Source organism: Ambystoma mexicanum, chromosome 5p, assembly GCF_040938575.1.
Source record: "Ambystoma mexicanum isolate Mex_15411 chromosome 5p, UKY_AmexF1_1, whole genome shotgun sequence".
Classification (NCBI taxonomy): domain Eukaryota; kingdom Metazoa; phylum Chordata; class Amphibia; order Caudata; family Ambystomatidae; genus Ambystoma; species Ambystoma mexicanum.
This window is the reverse complement of record NC_090930.1, coordinates 1065421120-1065442903: the sequence shown is the minus strand read 5'-3', so window position 1 is coordinate 1065442903 and position 21784 is coordinate 1065421120. Positions and strand designations below refer to the sequence as shown.

General features: G+C 43.7%; 1 protein-coding gene across 2 annotated transcripts in view; it reads right to left on the bottom strand.

Moving 5' to 3' along the window:
• GMPR (guanosine monophosphate reductase) overlaps positions 1-21784 on the bottom strand; it is a 712135-nt gene that overhangs the window by 240379 nt on the left and 449972 nt on the right. For both annotated transcript variants that reach the window (XM_069613564.1, XM_069613565.1), the window contains exon 5: positions 7887-7968. In XM_069613564.1, coding sequence (XP_069469665.1) covers positions 7887-7968 — 82 coding nt within the window. The remainder of the gene's footprint in view (positions 1-7886; positions 7969-21784) is intronic.

The following is a 21784-nucleotide window of genomic DNA, read 5'->3' as shown; positions in this document are numbered from 1 at the left end:
AGACTACTCTATCCTAGCTGGTCGGGCTACACTTTTTCCCTGCTTGGCACAAAGCATTCTTCTGGATCTGGAGAAGTAAATCACAAAACTGCATTGTGGAATAAAAAATGTCTCATGCAATTTCTTGCACTGTATGAACAATAGTTATTTCACCTTGAAGATCAATTTTCACCCACGTATTGAGATATTTTGTTTGCTCATCAAGCTTTCCAAATGGGCTCACTTATCCTGAACCTTCAACAGCTTGATGCGTGCTTCTGGATCTTAAATGATGGTATGGTGCAAGGGATTTGACCAGGTCCTTCTCCTTCATCACTTTCCATCTGACCATCATGCGGCCCTCCGTAGCTTCAACTTCTTTTTTTTAATAATTGTAATTTTTATTAGGTTTTCAAAATGTTAACATTACAATTGTACATCAACTAGTTTAAGCAAAAGAAAACAGATTTCATATTAAGAACAATAGAAATTGACACATTGAGCTTCATTGCCAGCAAACACGTTTAACATTACTGCCACTCTGTCTTTTGGGAACCATGGCCAGATAACAATTGGGTTAATGCTAGAGTTTGTCCCCATTTCTGTCCATAAGACTTCATGGGGATTTTGGAGGATTTACAGCTAATGGAAATTCTGCCATCATAAATCCTCCATTTTATAGCGGTAACGTGGATGAGGTACAGCCAGCTATATGTTGATGATAAATAATTCGGAGGTGCCTAAAATTGGTGATGAAGTGGCAGTAAGTCTGTTAGCACCATTTTACCGCTACATTTTCCCTGGATTGCTCAACTCGTAATAAGGCCCATTGTCCTGTTCTAGAATCAGGAGGATTTGTGGGTAACTCTGAACAGAAGATCTTGATTCCACAATACCCTTCTTGCAACTCCTGCCTCCATGCCCACTGCCCAAAAAAGCTCTCATCCCCTTGACCAATCCCCTGGACCTTTAGCCATTTGGAATTACATTTTAGGTAACAATTCCAGACGTCATTAGATTTGACATCCTGTCCTCTGAACTTGGGGTCCACTCTCTGCTACTTTTAATATTCTTGGAGACTTCCAGTGCTTAATTTTTAGAAATGTAGCCCTTGACAATGCTTTCTTTATCCAGATGCTCTTATGGGAGGCTAAACCCACTGCTTTGGGAATGTTATTAAAGAGGATTAGTGTTTTTCCAGTCTCAGCTGTGGGTCTTGTATATAACATGTCGACAAATAACATTGCACTTTCCCACATGTCCAGTACTTACAAGACTGCTGGAGGCCTAGTTTGATGGGTATGCCTAGTGTCTGGCTGCGCTCCACATCCTGGTACCAGGAGAAGTGACTAGTAGTCTTTTAAGGTCGTTCTGCTAAAGCTCATTTCAGTCCTGAGTTTGCGTGCCAGGCCAGCAGGGGCTACATGTGGCTATGCAGCTTCCTTGGTAGATGTGTCTGAGCAATAAAGATGAAGCCTCTCTACAAGGAATGTGCAGGGGTGTTACCAAAATGCAGTATAATACATTGTGAAAGGGTCAATACAATTGAAGGCCTAGCCAGAGAAACATTATGCCTCTTTAATTACAAATGTGAAATAACATAGAGGAAAGAGAAGTGACCTGGAAGGGAACTGAAAGTTTCTAGCCATAAGCATTGAAAAGATCTGACCCCAAACATGTCCCACAATGCCTAACATAGAGCATGGCATGAATGTTAGCCAATGAAGTAATGCTTTTCTTGTGCTGGGGGACGTTTCCGCACTTGAAGTTCAAAAAATTAAGCCCCTCTTTTCTCTATTCAAGGCATTGAACCAGGGGTGTTGCTAGGTCTGGAAAGGTTACGGGGCTACGCTAATGTCAGGACTTTCGGGACCCGAGGCTAGGTAGCCTTTTGGTTGTAGCCCCTGAGCTTCTATCTGGAGCTGCAATCAAAAGACCCGGGGCTATATGCCCCTTAGCTCGCTCTAGCAATGCCTCTGCCTTGATCCCTTAGGAGTACATATGCCATTGTCAACTGACTCTCTCTGTTGAGTCACAAAATGACATTGTTCGGGAAACATGTTGACCTGGGCCACAAAGTGCAAACATTTGAGCATCCTTCAGACCCAGGAGGAAAGGAGCACTCACAGTTGCAGTTTTCAAGTGTTTCTGGCTGCTGCCAATTCCATTGTCACTCATTGATGTCACAAGCTACAAACAGTAAGGTGCGTAGGAAATACCATGGAGGGATCAAACATATTTGACTCCCTGTCCAGAGTTGGCAGTGTTTCCAGATCCTCAGGGTGCAGTGGCAGCATCTGGGTAGGTTTTATGGAGATGAAAAAGTGTGAAGGCGTTCCTGATGAAGATAGATGTTGTGCAGTGCTATAATGACTATCCTGACTGATTGAGCTGCAGTAAATTCATTTGGAAAGGGAGGGCACACCCCTGTCCCTGGGCAGAGAAAAGGAGGGGGTCTCTCCCCAGAAATTGACAGCCACATGTTTAGTACTCAGTAATGTGGGGCCCTATTTAGCAGTGTGATGTCAGCTGGTTTAGCAGGCCAAGATGTTACCAGTGCTCTTAGGAAATCCTTGGGTTGCAATCAGGGGTGTTGTTGCCTGGTAGAATTGTCACATTGGGTGATGAAGGTTGCTTTAGGTTGATGGGTTAGCATGTGGTCCTGTGAAGCTGGGAATCACCAAACATTCACCATGGACTTTGGGATATCACTGATCATTTGGCAATAGAGTCTTCCATTGCCTAAAGCCGGACATGATAATGTTTCTCAAATGCAAATATGAAATCCACTGGACTCTACAGATATGATGCTGTGTTTACACCTTGTGATATCAATAGTGAAACAATGGGTGTAACTGAAACCGACCCAAGGCATGCACAATTCACTCAAATTAGAATAGACTTCCAATATACATAGGCTTTAAACAATTACATTTTTAATCCTCAATTTCAAACGCTTTTAAAAGCCACTGAGGCAAACACCTACATCACAAATATGCAATGTATTTTGAGGCTCTCTGATGTCTCTATCATGCACTGCAAAAATAAGAGAAAGGGATTTTCAAAATGCAAAAATTACGTGGTGGCACTCGCTCCTTGTGCAGCAAATTGACCAACCGGCTCGAATCACAACTAGTCTGCAAAGAGAAGACCTGCAAACAATCCATCTCTTATCACGCACACACCCTCTGACACTTGATCCCAGTATCAACTCAGAATTCCCCCACAATTCTCCAATTGTGCAAATCTCTCAAAACGCGGCTTTTTCAACAGCACTTGACCATGGACTAATCCCAATGAAAGCACAGAACGCAACTCACAGTACTGCACTACTGTTAAAAGATGCCAGTCCAAACGCTGGCTACCCAAACCCCAAACTTTTTTACAGTGTTCAGCTGCTCTCAAGCTAGGTCTGCGTTTTAAACAATGAAATAAATATGTGTCAGAATTCTTAGATTCTACAGTTAACTTCCCTTAAAAAATAAATTATTTGGTAAGGACAATTTTGCAAACATCAGACTCTCCACTGGTGGAACCAATATATTTTCTCCTATGGTGTGTCAACATGGCATTCGAAGGAAAGTATGTAAAATGTAATAAGAAGTTCAAAGAACAGATTAGAGGCTTGGCCCTGGGTACTATAGTAGCACCAAATGTGGCTAATACCTACATTGAAGACTTTGATAAAAGGATGATTTACTCATAAAATAATTAATTCAAGTTAAAAATTCTCATCTCCAATAGATACATAGATGACAATTGTATACTGTGGCTAGGTTCAGAGGAGATGGTGGGTAGATTTTATTGAGTGGATCCACTTATAGGATACTAATTTGAGGTTTACGAACCCGATTTGTACACAGAAGATTCACTTTCTAGTCATAATAACCTTTTTTTTACAAGCAGGGCCAACTGGCAGTCGAACTTTATAGAAAGCCTACAAATAAAAAATCACTTTTGGACTTTAGACTGTTCCATCCTAGGGTGCCTAGAGACAACTCACCTTATGGTTCATACTTCAGTTTACGCAACAATATCAGCAGCTTGTGATCTTACCGAAAGGTGGGGTGCCAAAGGGCATGCCAACTGGAATGTACGTTGAGCACATAATGAGCTTGGAATAATAGAAGTTATTCTACACCATGAGAGTAAGCAAAATATGCCGAAAGATAAGCATTTCGTTTCACCTTCCCACGTCAGTTCAATAAGATCAAGAAAATCATTGGCATATTTTGGAGAGTGGTATAACTGCTAGCCAAGAGTTGGTTGACCTATAAATGCAGTACACACTTGAATAATATTCTGGTAATAAGCAATTCAGTAGAATGTAATAATTATATCATGAGGATGTGGGACATTCCTAAGACTGGGAGGACATTCCAGTGTGGGGCTTGTACAACCTGCTGCTACACTATAAAATCACATCACGAAGACATAGGCCTAAACACACTGTGGAGGCAGCAGTGTTTCACAAATTCCAACTCAAATGTGTTATTGATGTCATTAAAAGCCCATGCAATAAAATGCTAAACGTAAAATCAAGGTACAGATTCTGAAATGCATACACAATCAAACGCTACAGGTACCACTGGTTCAGCATTTCATTACTCACAATCATAGTGAGCCTGATTGCCAATGGACAATTCTTAATTCTTAAACAAGTTAATTGATTTACTCTTGCAGGCAGAACAAAGACTGATTTTTATGATGGGATAATACAAACTGAGCTGAATGAAGAAAAGATATGGAGATAAAAAGCAATAAAATCTCTCGTGAGAGGGTATTACATACTATAGTATTTATTTTCTTTGATACGCAAGTGGAGTTGGCATCTGGATCTCATTTTAAAGGGAGATTTCAAAACATGTTGGTGTGGATGCATCGATGTGTACGGGATTGCTGACTTTAGAGTAGAGCACCACACAGTGCTGACACATTAAGTAGAGCCACTTACCTTACATCTGGTGTGGAAGTGGAGCCGGTTATTGCGACAAGAGCGATCGAGGAGGTTGGGATGCTACAAGCTTAGGACCAGCGTGTAAAAGGTGCACTCTCTAAGGGCTGAAAGACCATGCCCGGAATAAGGCACGTTGATACTTTTGGCAACTAAGGTAGTTAATGTAGATGATGGTAGTAGGGGGTAGCTAGTAGTATAATGATTTTAGATTTTGACCATTCATGATTATTTATTTTTCCGATATATTCATGTGGAGGCAATGTTGAGTCTGCTCATCCTATTTAATTGGGTAGCGGCCAAACTAGGACATTTTTCAAATTCAAAGATTATTCAGGTCATTCTCTACATATAGGTTGGTGGCGAGGGTACAGTCATTGAGCTAGAACACAATTTATAGGTGCTCTCATAGACAAAGTACTACGGAAAATATCCCAGATAGTGAGACCTTCATTACAACTTCCGAAAGGGATGGGCTATCTCCAACATCATTAATGTGAACAAAGACGGACGTTGTTCAACAAATGTCTTGCTTTTAACTAATGTGCCCCAATGAATCCCCTGGTATGGAAGATAGGGGAGCAGCATGATCTTATTGGTCTTCGCCAATTCATTGTCACGCAAGATGGCAGAGTTGTATCTTCTATGGTTGGAACATAACCTGCATTGAGAGGCTCTGGTTTTAGAATTGTGCAGTGAGTGTTGAATGTCTAAATAGTGGATAGGCATGGTTTTAGTTGAATTTGTGTTGGTTTTAAGGTCTTTTCACTAGAGTGTTTCTAGATAAGCACTTCAAGTATGCACCTGTCGATTTTATGCATGTACAATGGATTGTATTTAATTTTTCTATGAATTAATACACATGTTTTCTGCATTGCAAATTGGTTTCACCGGATGTTAGATTGAGACCCATACTCTGTGAGATAGACATTTTTGGTTATGGTGGTCCAGGTAGAATCTGCTGGGGTCCAAGGGCTCTGCATCACAACTCTACGCATCAGAAAGGATTTGGCTTTCTTGGCAAACCCTCAACGACCTCTAGAAGGTGACTTCTCAGACGTCCTTGTAGATTTTCAGGGACGTGATGGTGAAGAATCTTTGGTACTCATTCTAGGGGCCAGAGGGAGTTTGTCACCACATGAGTTCATCCATTCGAATACGAAGGTCATGGTCACATGCATTTCACTTAAAGGTCAAAGGCAAACACACAAGGACCCCTGACAAAACCTATATGCGTATTTTGCCAGGAAAGCGAGGCAATCCCTTATATGGTTGTGTCTGTTGTCCAGGAGGAAGATCTGTCTATTTTGCATATTTTGGGGAGAATCATGGTTTGACTCTCTGGGTTCCATTGCTCATAATGGCATAGCTAGTTGGCATTAAACCTGGCTACCGCTGCAAGGCTGCATCGAGAAACTAGTAACTGCCACCAAGCAGACAGTCTGCACTCAGCCAGTCAGAGAAGGGTACTCTCCTGTGGCAAGCGCGAGGTACATTGAGTAAACCGGTCACACAGGCGATTAGGGACTTCCCAGTGCACATACAAATTGCCATCCTATTGTCTCTCTTGTGAAAGTTGAAACTGTAATTGTTGGCAGAAAATGATTGAAAAAAATGGTATTGACACTGCCTGCAAGCTAGTAGCAGATTGTTTCACCTGCACTGCCGTCCTCTTGCTGCTTGGGATTTTGCTTAAAACATTTTGTAAAGCAAATATCTTTAGGTGCACTCCTCTAATGAGGGTTTTCGCTCAGTATTCCTCGGAGTAAGTATCTATGTGCTGCTTTTACCAATCAGCTCATCTTCAGAGGTGCTGCCATTTCAGAAAGCTTTAAATACTCACCTGTTGCCCCAGGTTATATTTTACTTAAATGTATCAGCGCACGGACATGTAAACAGTGCTACAGTGGTAAAAGGCCGGCAGCTGAATTTGCTTACTTCTGAAGAGACTCTGAGGGCCCGATTCTCAACAAGGTGTTAATTACCGAAAAAGTTGTGTAAAGGCTTTCTGAAATTTTTGGTAATTAGCACCTATTCTGACGTATGCGCATTTTACAGAAAGCACCACTTTTGGAACCTCTGTGCCGGTTGCTAGGATTGGCTGGAAACCAACTAGCAACCGGCATTATTGCAAAAGTTTCTTTGCACGGCCATTCTGGGGGCACTCCTCGACAACAGCGACAGGCTGAAATTGGTGCAGATATACGGTACCTCTTTGGTCTGTATGCAGACAGCCTGTTAGAAAGGTTGATTTATTCTGTACGCTATGGAACGCACTGGGCAGCATCTTTACTCTTCACACAGTGCATCAGAAACGTGACATGAATTACATGAGATCAGCAAACATCACTTTCTCTGCTTATATACTGCCACCCGGCATGGTCAGAGATTGATAAACAATTGTTTAAATACAGATGATTTTATAATAAGCAAACATACTTTTTAATTCTACTTATATTATTTCTACAGGGCAGACTCGACTCGCAGGTTTCAGGGAGCTGCATAACATTTAAATATGCAACCACACGTTTGACAAGAGCTTAAAATAACAGCACCCTATTCAACATTAGATTAAAAATAGTAGGGGAGAAAGCAAGAACAGACAACCGCTCTAAAGGTTTATTAGTGCACTGTGCACAGGTTAGTTTCCATTCTTTAATTGGCTTCAGCTGCACGTTGTCTTATTACAAGAACCCTCACCCCTTAGAAAGATGGGGACAAAATGAAAGCAACATCTTTTTGTTCTGTTGCTTGTTAAGTGAACATAAAACAAGATCTCTCTACTTTTTGCTCTGGTGTAGAAACTTTGCCCCACACATAACTCAACAAAACTTGTTGCATTCTTGATCATGCAAGCAAGCAAGCGAGCAAAGCTGTATGTAATATAGCCATGGGTATCCTGGAAAGCAGAGAGATTAGGTTAACAGTGATCATGAGCCTGCAGTTAATGTACCTGGTCCAATGCCCACTTTGATGATGTCTGCTCCAGCGAGAATGAGCTCTTCCACCATCTCCCCAGTCACCACATTGCCCGCCTGTAATCAGGAAAAGAGCATCCCACGATTAATCCCAACATCATTGCGTGAAAAGAAACTTACAAGGGATTCACAAACTGCATCATATTAATGTCCTTTGTGAACAGTAGCCATTAGTTTTACATTCAAGTAAGGGCATGCCCAAATACATCCACTCAATTCCATGCAAAAAAGTGTTTATATCTTTGCCAAATTGGATATAATTTTCAAAGTCTACGTAAATTATGGAAGAGGTACTGTAATATTTACTCTTTGGTGTAAAGAGGCCGTTCTGCGTAAGTTTCAACATTTGCAAGTCTGAGTGCCAAAAGGGGAGTGTAAAACCTTTATGCCACCCTTTAGCACTCCGCCATGCAAATTGAGTAAATGATGCCTACCATTTACGCATGGCAGGCAGTGTTTACAATGGATTCCTATGGTGTGCGCCTGCTTATAGCTGGTGCAAAAAGCAGGCAGGTTCCTAAGGAGTCCACCAACACAAACATGAGGTCATCCTAATCCACAGCATTTACACCATCAGGAAAATGGAGTATTTCTGTGGCGCAGAGGAAGGGGGAGGCAAAATCGATGCATGCCTACACAAATTATGTGTAAAGTAAATTCAATGCGTAAAAGTGACTTTTATGCATTGAATTTACAATACAACTCTTGAAAAAGGAGCTCCAAAGTATTTTGAGGCATCAGTAAACAGTAGTATATATTGTAAGCTGGACAGACATATGGCAAGGATTGGCCACCTTGCGAGAGCACAGGATTAGATGTGGCAGATGCATTAACTGGGTGTGGTAGTGTGGCAATGAGACAGTGAGACGGGTCAGAAGAGACGATAACATATAAAATGCACATAAAATGCAAAGAGAAATTACCAGGGTCAGTTTGGGACAAGAAAATACGCCTGGGCACAATGAAAAAGTGGCACAAAATAACAATGTGTTACTTTGAGAAGGTAGACCATTTGAGTGCCACCCAAGGTGAGGTTTGTGTTTACAACTGAAGCACATAGTGTATTTTAAATCATATTTGGTTACTAACATTGGTTAAAACAAGTGAAGTAGCCCTTCAACCTGACCCATCTGGATGTACTTGATGTTATACAGAAGGAAACTCCTCCATTGCAGGGAGACAAGCAGGATAAAGGACAGGCAGCTGATAGAACAGGGAAGGTGCGGCACAAAGAGTGTCGAAGACAGCAGCAGATTCTAAAGTGTGAGTTGTCGAGTACGGAGACATGGAGTCAGCCAAGCCGCTTGGTCGAGCCCCTGGATAGAGTTCTAAACGGGAGCCCGTGTGCAGAGGTGGATGAGGATTGTGAGAGAATCAAGAGAGTACCGGAAGCAAAGTTAAGAAGGAAAGAGGGAACCCAGGATGAGGCAGGGGCAGCAATTCAGCCTGCTGGGTACAAGGGTGGGAATGAGAGTCTTGACAGAAAAGAAGGAGGTCAACTTTACAGGTAACAAGGAGGTTAAACTAGGCAGCTGTGGAGATAGAGGTAATGCATTTTTGCAGTTTTCCCACGGGTTGTGGCTCTGAAGGCGGAAGGATGGAAAGATATAGGAAAGGCAGGAGGTGTGTGGCCATAAGATGTTACGTTTTGGAGGAATTCAGCATCAGTGTCATCGAGTAGAGAATGGTGGTCAGGCAGCCAGTGACACAAGACAAAAGCTCTGGCGAAGGAGTAGATAATTTGGGCGTTCCTGGCACACAGATGATATGAGAACACAAAGGCGGATATTAGCTTGCCAAGAGCTGAGGTGTACCGGGTGACTCGGAGGAGACCAAAGATAACCTTGGGGGACTCTTGCTAGTTGCATGAGATGTTTCAGCATTCCAAGAAATGGAAAATGAGTGACCCGATAAGTAAGAGGCAAGTCGGACAAGGGCATTTCCCTGAGCGCCACAGTGCGAGACAGTCAGGAGGAGGGATGGGTGGAAACAGTGTTGAAGGAAGCGGAGAGATCAACAAGGATGAGGCTAGAGGAAAAGTGGGACCGATGAGCATTAGTAAGAATGTTAGAGACATATGTGAGTACTGTTTCCATGGAGTCATGGCTGTGGACTGTGGATTGGAGGAGGGCCACTGAGTTAATAACTCACTGAGGAAGTAGTGATGCAGCTGAACACCGCATTCTATGGTGTTTTGGAGTACTAAGGTAGATGGGAGACCGGAGAGTAGTTGGCAGGTTTATCGGGATCAGGCATAGTTTTGTTTTAAAAGGGGTTGGATGGTAGCCACCAGAAAGAAGGTTGGTTTCATTTCAGAGAATAGGGAGACATTACAAATATAAGATCTTTAGGTATAGGGAGACAGTGGCAATTCCTTGATGGTGTGGGCTTCAAAAGGATCACAAAGATTTCAGGCAGGGTTGGAAGACTGGAGGTTGAAAGCCGGTTCAGCCAGAGTGGTGAGAGGTGACGCACAGATGGATGGTGGTAGAGGGAAGGAGACTAGAGAGTGTCATGAATCCTGGAGATTTTAGTGGAGAAGTAACAGGGAAAGTCATGCAATTATGGCTGATGTTCCTTCAGGCTCAGGCAAGCAACTTACCCACAAATCTTTGATGGTGGCAATCAAGCTTCAGTGCTCCAAACAAGTACTTGAAGCTTAATCTCAATTATAGCCAAGCAAAGGCCAATAAAAGGATCCATTACAAAAGTAATATCAGTAGAGGTTGCCACAAAGAACATGTTATCAACCTCCCAGATTGTATTTCTAGCCATACCTGAGAATTAGCTCATGCTCAAAGTCATAGTCTGAGGATATACAAGAGCCCAAATTGGTGAAAGGATAGTGTGTTTGCCTTCTTTGATCTCTAACAGGCCCTGGTGTATTGAAGACACTGTCAGCTTGCTAAGCCCATTGAATCTAAGAGACCAAGAAACACAGACCACCACTAGATATAGATGGGATATGTTTCATTCACTCAATGCCACCAATGGGTGGCAGAGCAATCCCCTGGCCCGGCTATTGTTTTTCCAAGTGTGTTGGTCAGATTTTTGTGTACAGGAACGTTAACATCCCAAACTTGAAATGAACTGTCTGCCATTCCCTGCTACGGGCAGATGATGCAGAGTTGTGAAGACTGCTTTAAGTCAACAACGTTATGCTTAATTTGGAAATGTCTGAAGTAGTCAACTTTGGGAGGGGATGCCCCAAATTCAGTACATCTATTCAGGTGATGATTAGACCAGCTTCAGGCTAACATTGTTTACTTCTGGTTGGTGGCAAAAGTTTCAAGCTAGGGTTATTAGGCAGGACCATCAAGCCACAGGTGGTCTTATTAGATTCCACAGAGCTCAGGATATTTCATATTCTAATAAGGCTGTCCAAGCGAAAGTACTAGCAGCCCTCAAGTATTGGCATGAAATATGGTGGCAGGGACACTTATGGTAACCAACACAAGATTACCCAAAATATTTTTGGCAGAGCCATAAGACGCACACTCAGAGGCAAAATGTTGACCCGCCTGAGACTTTTGTTTCACATGTCACCAATGTTGCCTAGAATTCAAACTGGACCTTTTTTGGCTATTTGTTATTAATCTTGACATCATCAAATACAATTGGCAAAAGCCTCAATAACACAGATGTCTAGGAGGACATAAAGGCCACCCAAGTGGTCAGGGGTTACCTGTGATATTTACATTGATAGGATGCCAACTAGTAGCAGCCCCAGTGATGGTTTGTAATACATCCCAATCACAGTTATTTGGATGTTAAGAGGAACGTGGTTGATCAATGCCTGGAGAAAAGGAAAGTAGTTGATCAATACCTGGAGAACAATATGATTACTGGAGGGTGCAGAGGACGGAGAAGTTGTTTCCGGTACAACTTATCTTGGCTCTTTGAATGCAACAATCCAGTGTAGGGCACCAATAACTTATTTTTAATCTACTCACTTGAAATCAGTGTATTCAGAACAAGGGTGACTAATTTTCTTAAAGCATAAGGCATTGTAATGGGAAAAGCACTTCAAGGTTTCACTTATCTACAACTGCTATGCGTTTAGCAGGGAAGAGCCAGAGCTCATCCTACTGTGCTGTCCTGGTACTCAGGTTTCAAAAAGATGCACTTGTTAGCGTCTACCTCATTCTCTTTTGTGGATGCTACGTATTATCGATTACTTATAGAATTCAGCCCAAATCCAGACTTGTTGTGCCTGATGTTTTTTATTGGAAAATCTTGGATGATTCGTAATGCACCCATATTAGAACTGATAGCTCACAGTTGACTAAATGGAGACATTTTCAGGCATAAGCACGTGTTGTACTGTTTACAACTGCAAATGGATGACTGTGAACTATACTTCATAGAGCTGTTGGAATGTATATGTCATATATGTGCAGAAAGGAACAGAGATACTCAAGTTGTATAATGTATCCAGCTAATTAATGATGCAGACTTCTCTTTAAAAATAATGTTGTATAAAAATAATGCTGTGTAATTACAACAATAATTAATTAAAAAGTCTGTGGAACCAGGAGGGTCTGGAAAAATATAGAGACGCCTTATGCCAGTGGTCTTCAAACTTTTTTGGCCAGGGCCCCCCTGAGCAAAATTTGGGCAGGTCGGGACCCCCCAGAAATGCCAAATGGACAGTATATATTGCGCGCCGTCACCTGCTCCCATCAAAGTCGCTGGGCTCCCTCATCCCACTCCTACCCAGTCGCTGGTCTCTCCCCACCCCATCACACACCCAGGGCTCTCCCCACTCTGCTCCCATCACTATCCCATGGTTCCCGCCCATTGTGCTCCCACCATAGTCCCTCGGTTCCCTCATCCCGTTCCCAACACAGTCTGAGGGCCAGTGGCGGCTGGTGAATCTTTTTTAAGTGGAGGGGCATTAAGGGGAGGTTCGGGGGGGTTTCCCCCTGTGAATTTTTTTTTAAATAATAGGTTAAAATGTTGCATTGTAGAGCATACTTTTAACAAAAAATGGGTAAATAGCCAAACAGTTTGCAATTGTTGCTGGGAGTCCAGGGGGCAGGCATTGATATTTTATTTCTATCGCGCTCGTACACAAGTGTTTCAGAGCGTGACAAGGCAAGGGAGGGGATCAGAGGAGAATAAAACAGCGATCTTACTAGGCCCAGTGACATTGAGAACGCGCAAGTGTGAGGGGAAAAGTGCATGGAAGGGGGGAGAAGTGGAAAGTGCGAAGCAGAGGAGAAACAGATAAATAACAATAAATAAATAATAAAGGCAACAAACAGTGGTAGTGCAGCCAGCAATTTGCAAGTGCTACGTTTAAGGCAGCAGACAGGGTAGGTCTGATAAGTGCAGGAAGAAAGATGGTTCTCCTCAAGTTTTAGAGTGGCAGGGCGCTGTTCCAGAGGGAGGCCCCAGCCGAAGACGGAGATCTACCCCCAGCTCGTTTCTTTGATAAACGACTGACCCTGAGGGAGTTGGAGGTAGAGGAGTGAAGAGCTCGAGAGGGGAGGTATTTGCGGAGGAATAGCTGAAGGTATTTTGGACCGAGGCCCCAGAAAGCCTTGTGGACAAGGCAGAGGGTTTTGAATGATAGATGTCCGGTAAAAAGATACCATCCCTGTCCCCTGGGCCCCACTGGTCCTAACACAATGAACATGATTATGTGTATATGCAAGGCGCTGCACATTCATACAGCAATCACTCTATCATTCACATGAGCATCCATCACCATACACTCACTCATAACGCATCCATACACATGTTTAAATAAAAACAATGAACATAAACGTACCTTCTGCATTGGCCTGTGTGTGGGTGCTGCTCCAGCTGCTCTGTCCGTATGTGCGAGGAGGCGCAGGAGCTCCCCCTCGGACATACAGACATGCAGTGCCCCAGCCAGCATTTCCAATGAGCTATGCAATGCTGGCGAAGCAAAACGCCCCAGCACTTGCATGGCTCAGTGAGCATGTGCGGCTGGGGAACTAAACTGAACTGTCAAAGGGAAACAGTGTTTCCCTTTGACAGTTCAGCCAGCCCAGGAGCACTCCATTAGCTGGATAAAGCAGCTGAGGGAGTGCTCACTGTTTCACTGGGCTGGCTCCTTAGCTCCTCCATAATGGGTGAGGGGCCACTATGCAGTTAGTAATGTTGACCAATGTTGCTGAATATATCACAATTTACTTACATTTTAACACAAAGCACCCCTTTGGGTACTATTGAAACAGTGGGCTTCATAACTACTCTGGCGGTAGCTGTGCCGGTAAAACCGGCACGGCTGCCACTGGAGTTGCATCCGGGTCTGGCACCCGCGAATGGGCAATTACTAGGTCATGCCGAGTTAGGCGGACATGATAATTGCCCTTTCGAAGGTGCCGGTAGATCCCCATTCCCATTTGAGCCCCATATGGCTCAAATGGGAAGGGGGAGCTCGGATGCACCGGCACCGTTAATAACGGTGCTGGTGCATCCGACGAGCTGAGGTCAGACCTGGCGGGGGCTGTCAAGCACCCACGAGCACAACTCTTACTATGGCGGAACGGTAGCAACGGTGCCGGTAGCTTACCAGCACCGTTGTTACTGGTCCGCCATAGTAGTAATGAGGCCCAGTCTGTGACTAAAGGAATGAATATCCATTTACAACTGTGGGCCACTTTTTCATTGTTGCCTGAGACAGTTTCATGCTTCAGCCCGCCCATGTGGGCCACCCCTGCCCATTTCTTCCAATCTAAAAAAAAAAAAAAAAAAAAAAAAAAACTTTTTTCATGCTGAGCTCTCAGGGCCCCCCTGGGATGCACCCGCGGACCCCTAGGGGGTCGCGACCCACAGTTTGAATACACTGCCTTATGCCATGTGATGTCTATGGATGGAGGGAAGACAATAGACTGGCTCTGTCATGTAAAAAAGACCCTCTTTGAGGGGGAGGTAACTTATGGGAAAATCCTCAAAATCAACTGATTGGAACAAGGAAAGTCCAAAGGGATTGTGCGGCCCAAAGAGCAAGGGACCAGTTGGAGGCTGGTGCCATGAAGTTAAAATTGGACCTTGCTTATCTTAACTCATGAGTCCTGGCAGAAAACTCTATCTAGATCTAATCACAGCATCGGACTCCCCCAGTGCCTGCCTTCACATTTACCCGGAAAGCCTTAGATTTGGACCAATGCATGATGTGTGGGATGGCAACAGAGTCAATGATGCATTTTATGATGATGTGCGGAAAAAAAAACATTTGCAGCATACGTATTGATTTGAAGCCAATACTAAAGGAGGCTGGGACTAGGGACATTAGAACAGCTACGATGTTCATGCATTCTACCCCGTGTAGTTTATGCGGTTGCCCAATATACCCATAAGTCCTGGCTGTTAAGAAAGAAGTTGTCAAATTGTGCCATTAAATGTAAATAGGCTGCTAGAACTAATGATAGGAGCTGCGAGCAGGGCTCTCCTCTCTGCTTCGTTCTAAAATATGCTCCTTTGAATCAACACAAATTTGATATTGCTAATCTTCGTATGTATTTTATGTACTGACTTGCAGATTTCATATCGAATAAAAAAGTATGTTGACTGACCGATTATTAAAAAGGTTTATATGCTAGATATTCTGAGAATTAATATTCTGTTTAGAGTGTAACTGCCTGAATACTCCAGGCCTAAAGTAAATCTTTGCAAATAATCACAAGGCCAGCATTTGCAATGTTCTATTTCATCACGCTGGCGTGGAAAAGTAGCTGGCAGGCAGCAGAAGTCAGTACAGTTCCCTCCAGTGGTAGCTGTCACAGTCTGGTGAAGAGCCAGTGTTTATGGTTGGCCTCAGGGTAGATTATGTGTTGTTGATTATGAGGCTTCAAAACAATGAGGGTGGGCTAGGCAGCTACTCCATATTGTGCCTGGTCCAGAAACAAGCAGGGGAGTACAGAAGGGAGAGATTGAAATGATTTGTAACTTACTAACCATTCAAAATGATAACCTGGAAAGACACGATTTCCTTTCAACCAGACACATTCTTGGCTTCTATGGACCCCATAAATGCGTATGTACATCTCCCAATAAAAGCATCCCAACGGGCATCCGCTACGAAGGAAATCACTTCAAATTTGTAAGGCTCCCTTCTGGGCTGTCCTCAGCGCTCCAAGTCGTCACAAAGTTGATGGCCCCATTGGGGGGTGCTCCCGGATTTGGAGGGTAGTCACTTCTTTTCTTATCTGGACTTCTGGCTATGTGTAGCCCCTTTTTGTTCTTTTTTTGCCTAGAGGCAGTTCATTCTGTCAAGTGCGCGTTATAAATAAAAAATTTACCACTGCATTACGGCCATTTATCTCTACACCAGTGTACTTGTAAAGAGGCCCCTTATGTCTTTTGCATCAGGGCAATTTTTGCTCTGGTGCGAATACTGTGAAAGCACTTACAAAGTATCTGTAATGAGGCCCATGAATAATGATTAAACTGGAAAAAATGCCACGTCCTTCCTTCCCAGATGTTTACACTCAAAGGGGACAATTTTTCTACTGCCAGATTCCTACCAGAAGACTAGGTGCCAGGCTTCAAATAAGACTCCAATCGCTAATGGACAACAGAATTTATCTTTCAGGGAGTGGCTATGTTTCCAAGGCAAGATTGCTGCTTCCACACCCGGGGTCCCTTGAACTTTGGTTTCTTTAATCCCAACAGTACACGTTTCTTATCCTCTAGTGTCCTTTGCTCAGGTAAAATCTACACTAGTGGCTGCCATCAGCCCTCCTGCTACAAGGGGCATCTGTCTTCCCTCTTGCCCCTGGTGTCCTGACAACGGATGCTAGCTGCAGTGGGTGGGGGTGAGGGGGAACTGAACTCAGGGACAGTCCAGGAAAGAGGGTCTCAGCCCGAACCCAAGCAATCCTCAAACTGCTGTGAACTGACAGCCATTCATTTTGCTTTCCTCCACAAGCCTTGCTATAGAGGTAGGACACATAGGTGGCCAATGGATACCTAAACTTGCAGAGGGAGTATGTGTTGCATATCCCTGGCAGAGTTATCCCACAGGATCTGGCCATTGGCAGAGCTGAACGTGGCTCACTGACAGCAGCACATTAATCCGGTAAAGGTGAATATTATGCAGGTCTCTTGAGCAGGTAATATCCCTCATCATGCCACTACTACCTGCAACTTTACCTTTTCCAATATATATGCCACCTTTACGAGACTCCACTGGTGGATCTGCTTGGCTTAGAAAACAATTACCTGCGTCCAGTTTTTCTTACAGATCGCCTCTTGCCTAAGGCATGGCGGGTGGAGGCTCTTTCATTTGCCTGGCCCCAGGGGCTGGTGTTAGAAAATCACTTCTGCCTTGCAGAATTACAAGGGTGAGTAAAGGCTAAAGCTCTTACTCAGCTCTTACACTTCTACAAACCAAGAGCCAACACAAGCATAATGGTAAAACAGGCACAGTTAAGAGATATACCTATGTTGCCTTTGGTGGTAACGTGGGCCAAGGAAAGGCTATACGCCAAAGAGGGGCGTGAACGCGGAGTATAACAGTCCAAAATAAAGGAATGCCCAATCAAGAGTCTATAAAAAATATATACTTTAATTAACACACCATGTACAATAATAACTAAGTAGAAAACACTATAACCCTCTCCCTGAATGTTCAAAGGATATGTTCTTGTGCTGCAAAAAGGGATTAAAGTGACCTATTCAGTCTTTAAAGTCCAATATTCACCAGGGGGACAGATATCAGTCAATAGTACATTTGCAGTGTCTTGGCGGATCGACAGCGGTGTACCAGGCTTCTGAATGCTGTTCGAGCTTCGATGCGGTTCAAATGCAGCAGACACAGTGGTCCAACAGCAAGCAAATGTTGAAGCAGGGTCAAACTAAAGAACACTGTAGTTGGAAATGTTACTCAAGTGCTGTGGATTGTGGCATTCATCAGGTTCAGTTCAACGGTAAAGGTTCAACGGCAAACAGGCTGATGACGGGATCACAGGTGAGTCTTTTTGATGTGGAGGTTGAAAGTTTGCATTTTGGGAAGACAACGAGGGCTGGTTCGATCAGCGACTTGTTCGCCAATGAAGAGCTGGAAGTTCGAATAGCGGTCGAGTAGAGCAGATGCATTGGAAGTCCTTGGTTCAAACGGAGGCAACGACACGCTTTTGAATGACATGGTGCAGCAGTGAACGGGTTTGAATATGCGGGTCAGCGGTTAGAAGTTCAGTGAGTGCTAAAGGCATCGCTGGAGGGTCCTGGCCGATCGATCTGGCTTGAACATGCTCCATTCATGGCTTGCAGCAGTTCAACAGCAAAATAGCAGGATTCCTGGTTGTTTTGGTTCTCAGGAACTGTGAGTCCCACTCTAGAGTCTCAGGGACAAGATGAGACCTTTCCACTGGCTTCCAGCATGAGGTAGGCTGGCACATACCTTCCACGGGTCCTGCAACACAGTGAGGTCCTGGGAAGGAGTGCAACTGGGAGAGATGCAGGTCTGGTTCCAGCAGCAGGTTCTCCCCAATGGCCCGAGGGGATGGTTGGAGACACATCCTGCATCTTCCATAGAACACTTGTCTTCACCTTACAACTGGAGGACTTTGGAAAGAACTGCTCTCCTAACAGGGTGCAATCAAATCTTATTGAATGTTGAAGTCCAAAAGATGATTCAAAGAAATGGTGGGAGAATCCTTCTTTTAAAAGCAAAAGTCCCCAGGTGATTGGACTGAAGCTAGCCAGGTTAAGGGGTCCAATCCCTGCCCTCGGAAGAAGTGGGCTTTGCCTTCTGACATCACACCCAAAGTGCTTTGTGCTACGGGTAGTGGAGGGGATAGAAAGGAAAGATAGAAGCAGAAAGAGGCAAGATGTTGAAACCATCATCCTGATGTAAAGAGCCCCCTCTGGCTATACTACAGCGCCCCTTCCTGTTTCAACAGAATCAAAGGCCTTTAGATATGAAGCACCCTGGTCTAAGGCCTAGCCTTTTGTGAATAAGTGTGCCCTTTGATTCGTGTTCCCAGGCCAGCTTCCTGTAGAGTAGCTGCCATGCTTGGGGAGGGTGTTACCTGCCTTTTTGGGAAAAATACACATAACCCTTTCACAGCTGAAATGTGCTCACAATTTGACACATGTGTGATATCAAATTGGTGTGGCTTGGATAACTATGAGAGGTGCTAGCCACCATACCCCAACCCAAGTACGGCTTATATTTACAGTGTGGCACCAGGACAGCCTCCTTATAGTTATGTAGTGTTTGGAACATCGGTGCATATCTTAAATAAAGTCCATGCGCTGCAGAGACGTGTCTGTCACTGCAGCTGTCAAGAATGCCCCTGTCACCTCTGAACCTGCTCTGTGCCACTGGAGAGCAGGCTATCAAGATCTGGTTACTGATGCAGCTGGGTACAGCTGTACATTATGCTTTTGGCATGGAGTTTACGAAAGAGAAAACTGATCAGCAGATATCCTTTCCAGGAATGGAATTGCCAGCATCATTTTATCAAATTAATAAAAGTTAAAAAATCTAGGACTTCTACACCCTTGCAAATTGCCAATCCATTGCAGCAGGTTTATGTATTTAATCCATCCTCCTAATCCCAATGGAGCTATGGAAGATTAGGAAGAAGATGATGGAGGTTCTGGTGATAATTCTGCCATGGCCACGTCAACCCTTGTTTTCTCTCCTTCATCACTTATCTTTACAAGCTCAGCGATTCTTTCCCTAGTGTTGCCTCTGCTTCTGTGCCTTCGGCAAGCCATCTCGATCCTAAGCAATTTGGCTGCTTAGATATTGAGAGGATAGTCCCCAACATTTAGGCTGCTTTAAAGAAGTTGCCCATTGCTTTCAGGAAGCCATATGCAACCTTTCCAACTGTGTATCCAAAAGGGTGTCTCCTTGGTTGGGACTGAGCCATGTTTGATCCTGGGTTTGTAAGGGCTAGTGAAGGTAAAAATAGGAAGACTTTAATGCAACTCTATCCTGAAATACTGCCAGTGGTATTCCCTGGGAGTACCGCTGGAGGTATTTCACTCAAGCCTAACTTGGGTGGAGTTACCTTTATCAGCAACTCGTAATGACATGCTTATTCCTTGCCAGAGGTGAATTCCCTGTCTGTAATATTCAGCAAAATGGGGTCACAAACCTACCGCTTCAACTTTGAGCAGATGAATGCAATTGCTCATTTCCACAATAAACTTAAGAGAGACTAGAGGTAATATTTCCTATGGCCGATAGTGAACAGCCCTCTATAAACAGAACTCTTAAACAACATGTTCTGTCTCAGATTCCCTCCAGCACTCATCCTAAAGGCTAGGTCTGCTCGGGGGTGGTAACTTCTGAGGCATATTTTGGGGATGGATCCATCTAACATATTTGTATGGCCTCATCCTGGGCAGTTCCTGCTACTTCAGCACTGCATGATCTGGCCCCTTTATCCCATTGAGTTCTTGCATGGTGTGCAGCAATGCCTTTGTTTTGGCTCATTCTTATTCTTTCTTGGCTACTACTTGGTAGGTCCTTACAAAAGAAAGGACTGTGATGAGGAAGAAGAATGAGGGAGTAATTGCCCAATCACTTAACTGAGACTAGCCCTAGTCTCCTTGTTACAGACGGCCACCCCTCCCCCCACATCCTAAACTAACACCACAAAAGGATGTGGTGTTAGTGCAGGGGATCTTATAGGTCACATGGTAGTTAAAAGGAACTTTTTTTATCATTTTTTGGGAAGGAGAAGTAGGCAGTCTGTCTCAGGGAGCCTTTGCCTCACATAATAATAATAAATTAGCATTTACATAGTGCTGAAAACCCTGAGGCATCTGAGTGCTGTTTATTATGACCCACAGTGTTATTGACCTCGGAAGGATGAAAGGCTGAGTTTGGCCCTGCCAGGATTCGAACCCACGTCTGCAGGCTCTGCACAGATGTCATAGCGAGTGCTCTACTCGCTGTGCTATCAGACCCCTTAAGTACTGTGCTGGGGAAGACAAGGATGCAGTGAATGACCTGTATGAAATGGGCAAGTATTCAAGGTGAATAACTCATACTTAGTACCATGGGAAAGCTTCATTTATAGTTTCTACTTTTTGGCAGGTCGGTGCAGCCAATAATAATGGATACTGCAAAGGTTTCTGGTCTTTATAGTCGTCGGATCACTTAGACTTGTGGTGTTTCATCTGTTTGACGTTGCAAAGTTTCCACATCTTCTCTGTACTCAGAGTGAACGATGCCCCTTTGGTGATCATGGCAGTGTTTGAACTTTATTTTCAGATTTCCATGTTCAAAGCACAGTGTTAGTCACCCTCGGCTGATGCTGCTTATGAAAAGAGTGAAAAGACTCAACTTCCTTAAACACACACAAAAAGCATCTCTAAAGCCAAACATATAAATATGATAGCCAGATAGATTGGGCCATGAACCGGCAACCTATCTCTTCTTGAAAAAAAACAAATCTGAATTTGAGGTTATCTATTTCGTTATTCATGAACTATTACACCATGTAAGAGATTTACTGCTATATCACTATTTAAGCAATAATACCCACCACCATGGGCTTGATCGGTCGGTAACACACTGGGTTCAAGTTATGGGGCCGAGCCAAGTAGTCTGCTACCTGGAATTGAGATTATTTGGCCTCAAAAGTTTGTTATTTGACATTACATTAGCCAAAACAGTACAATGACTGGCAGGATAGGTGCCAGTTAATAGAGTGTTTCAGTTATTCAGTGCCAGATAATAGATCTTCTTCTGGGTAGAACTACTTTAAATGAAGAAGAACATGAGTAAAAATGTTACTTATGTTGGCAAAAATCAATACAAAACAAAACATATCCACATTAAGTAACCAGCAAAGACAATAGGAAAAACATTTATCACTCTTCTATGCAAATGACCCCTTGTGACGTAATGCCCTCATTGAGGGTGAAATAGGCA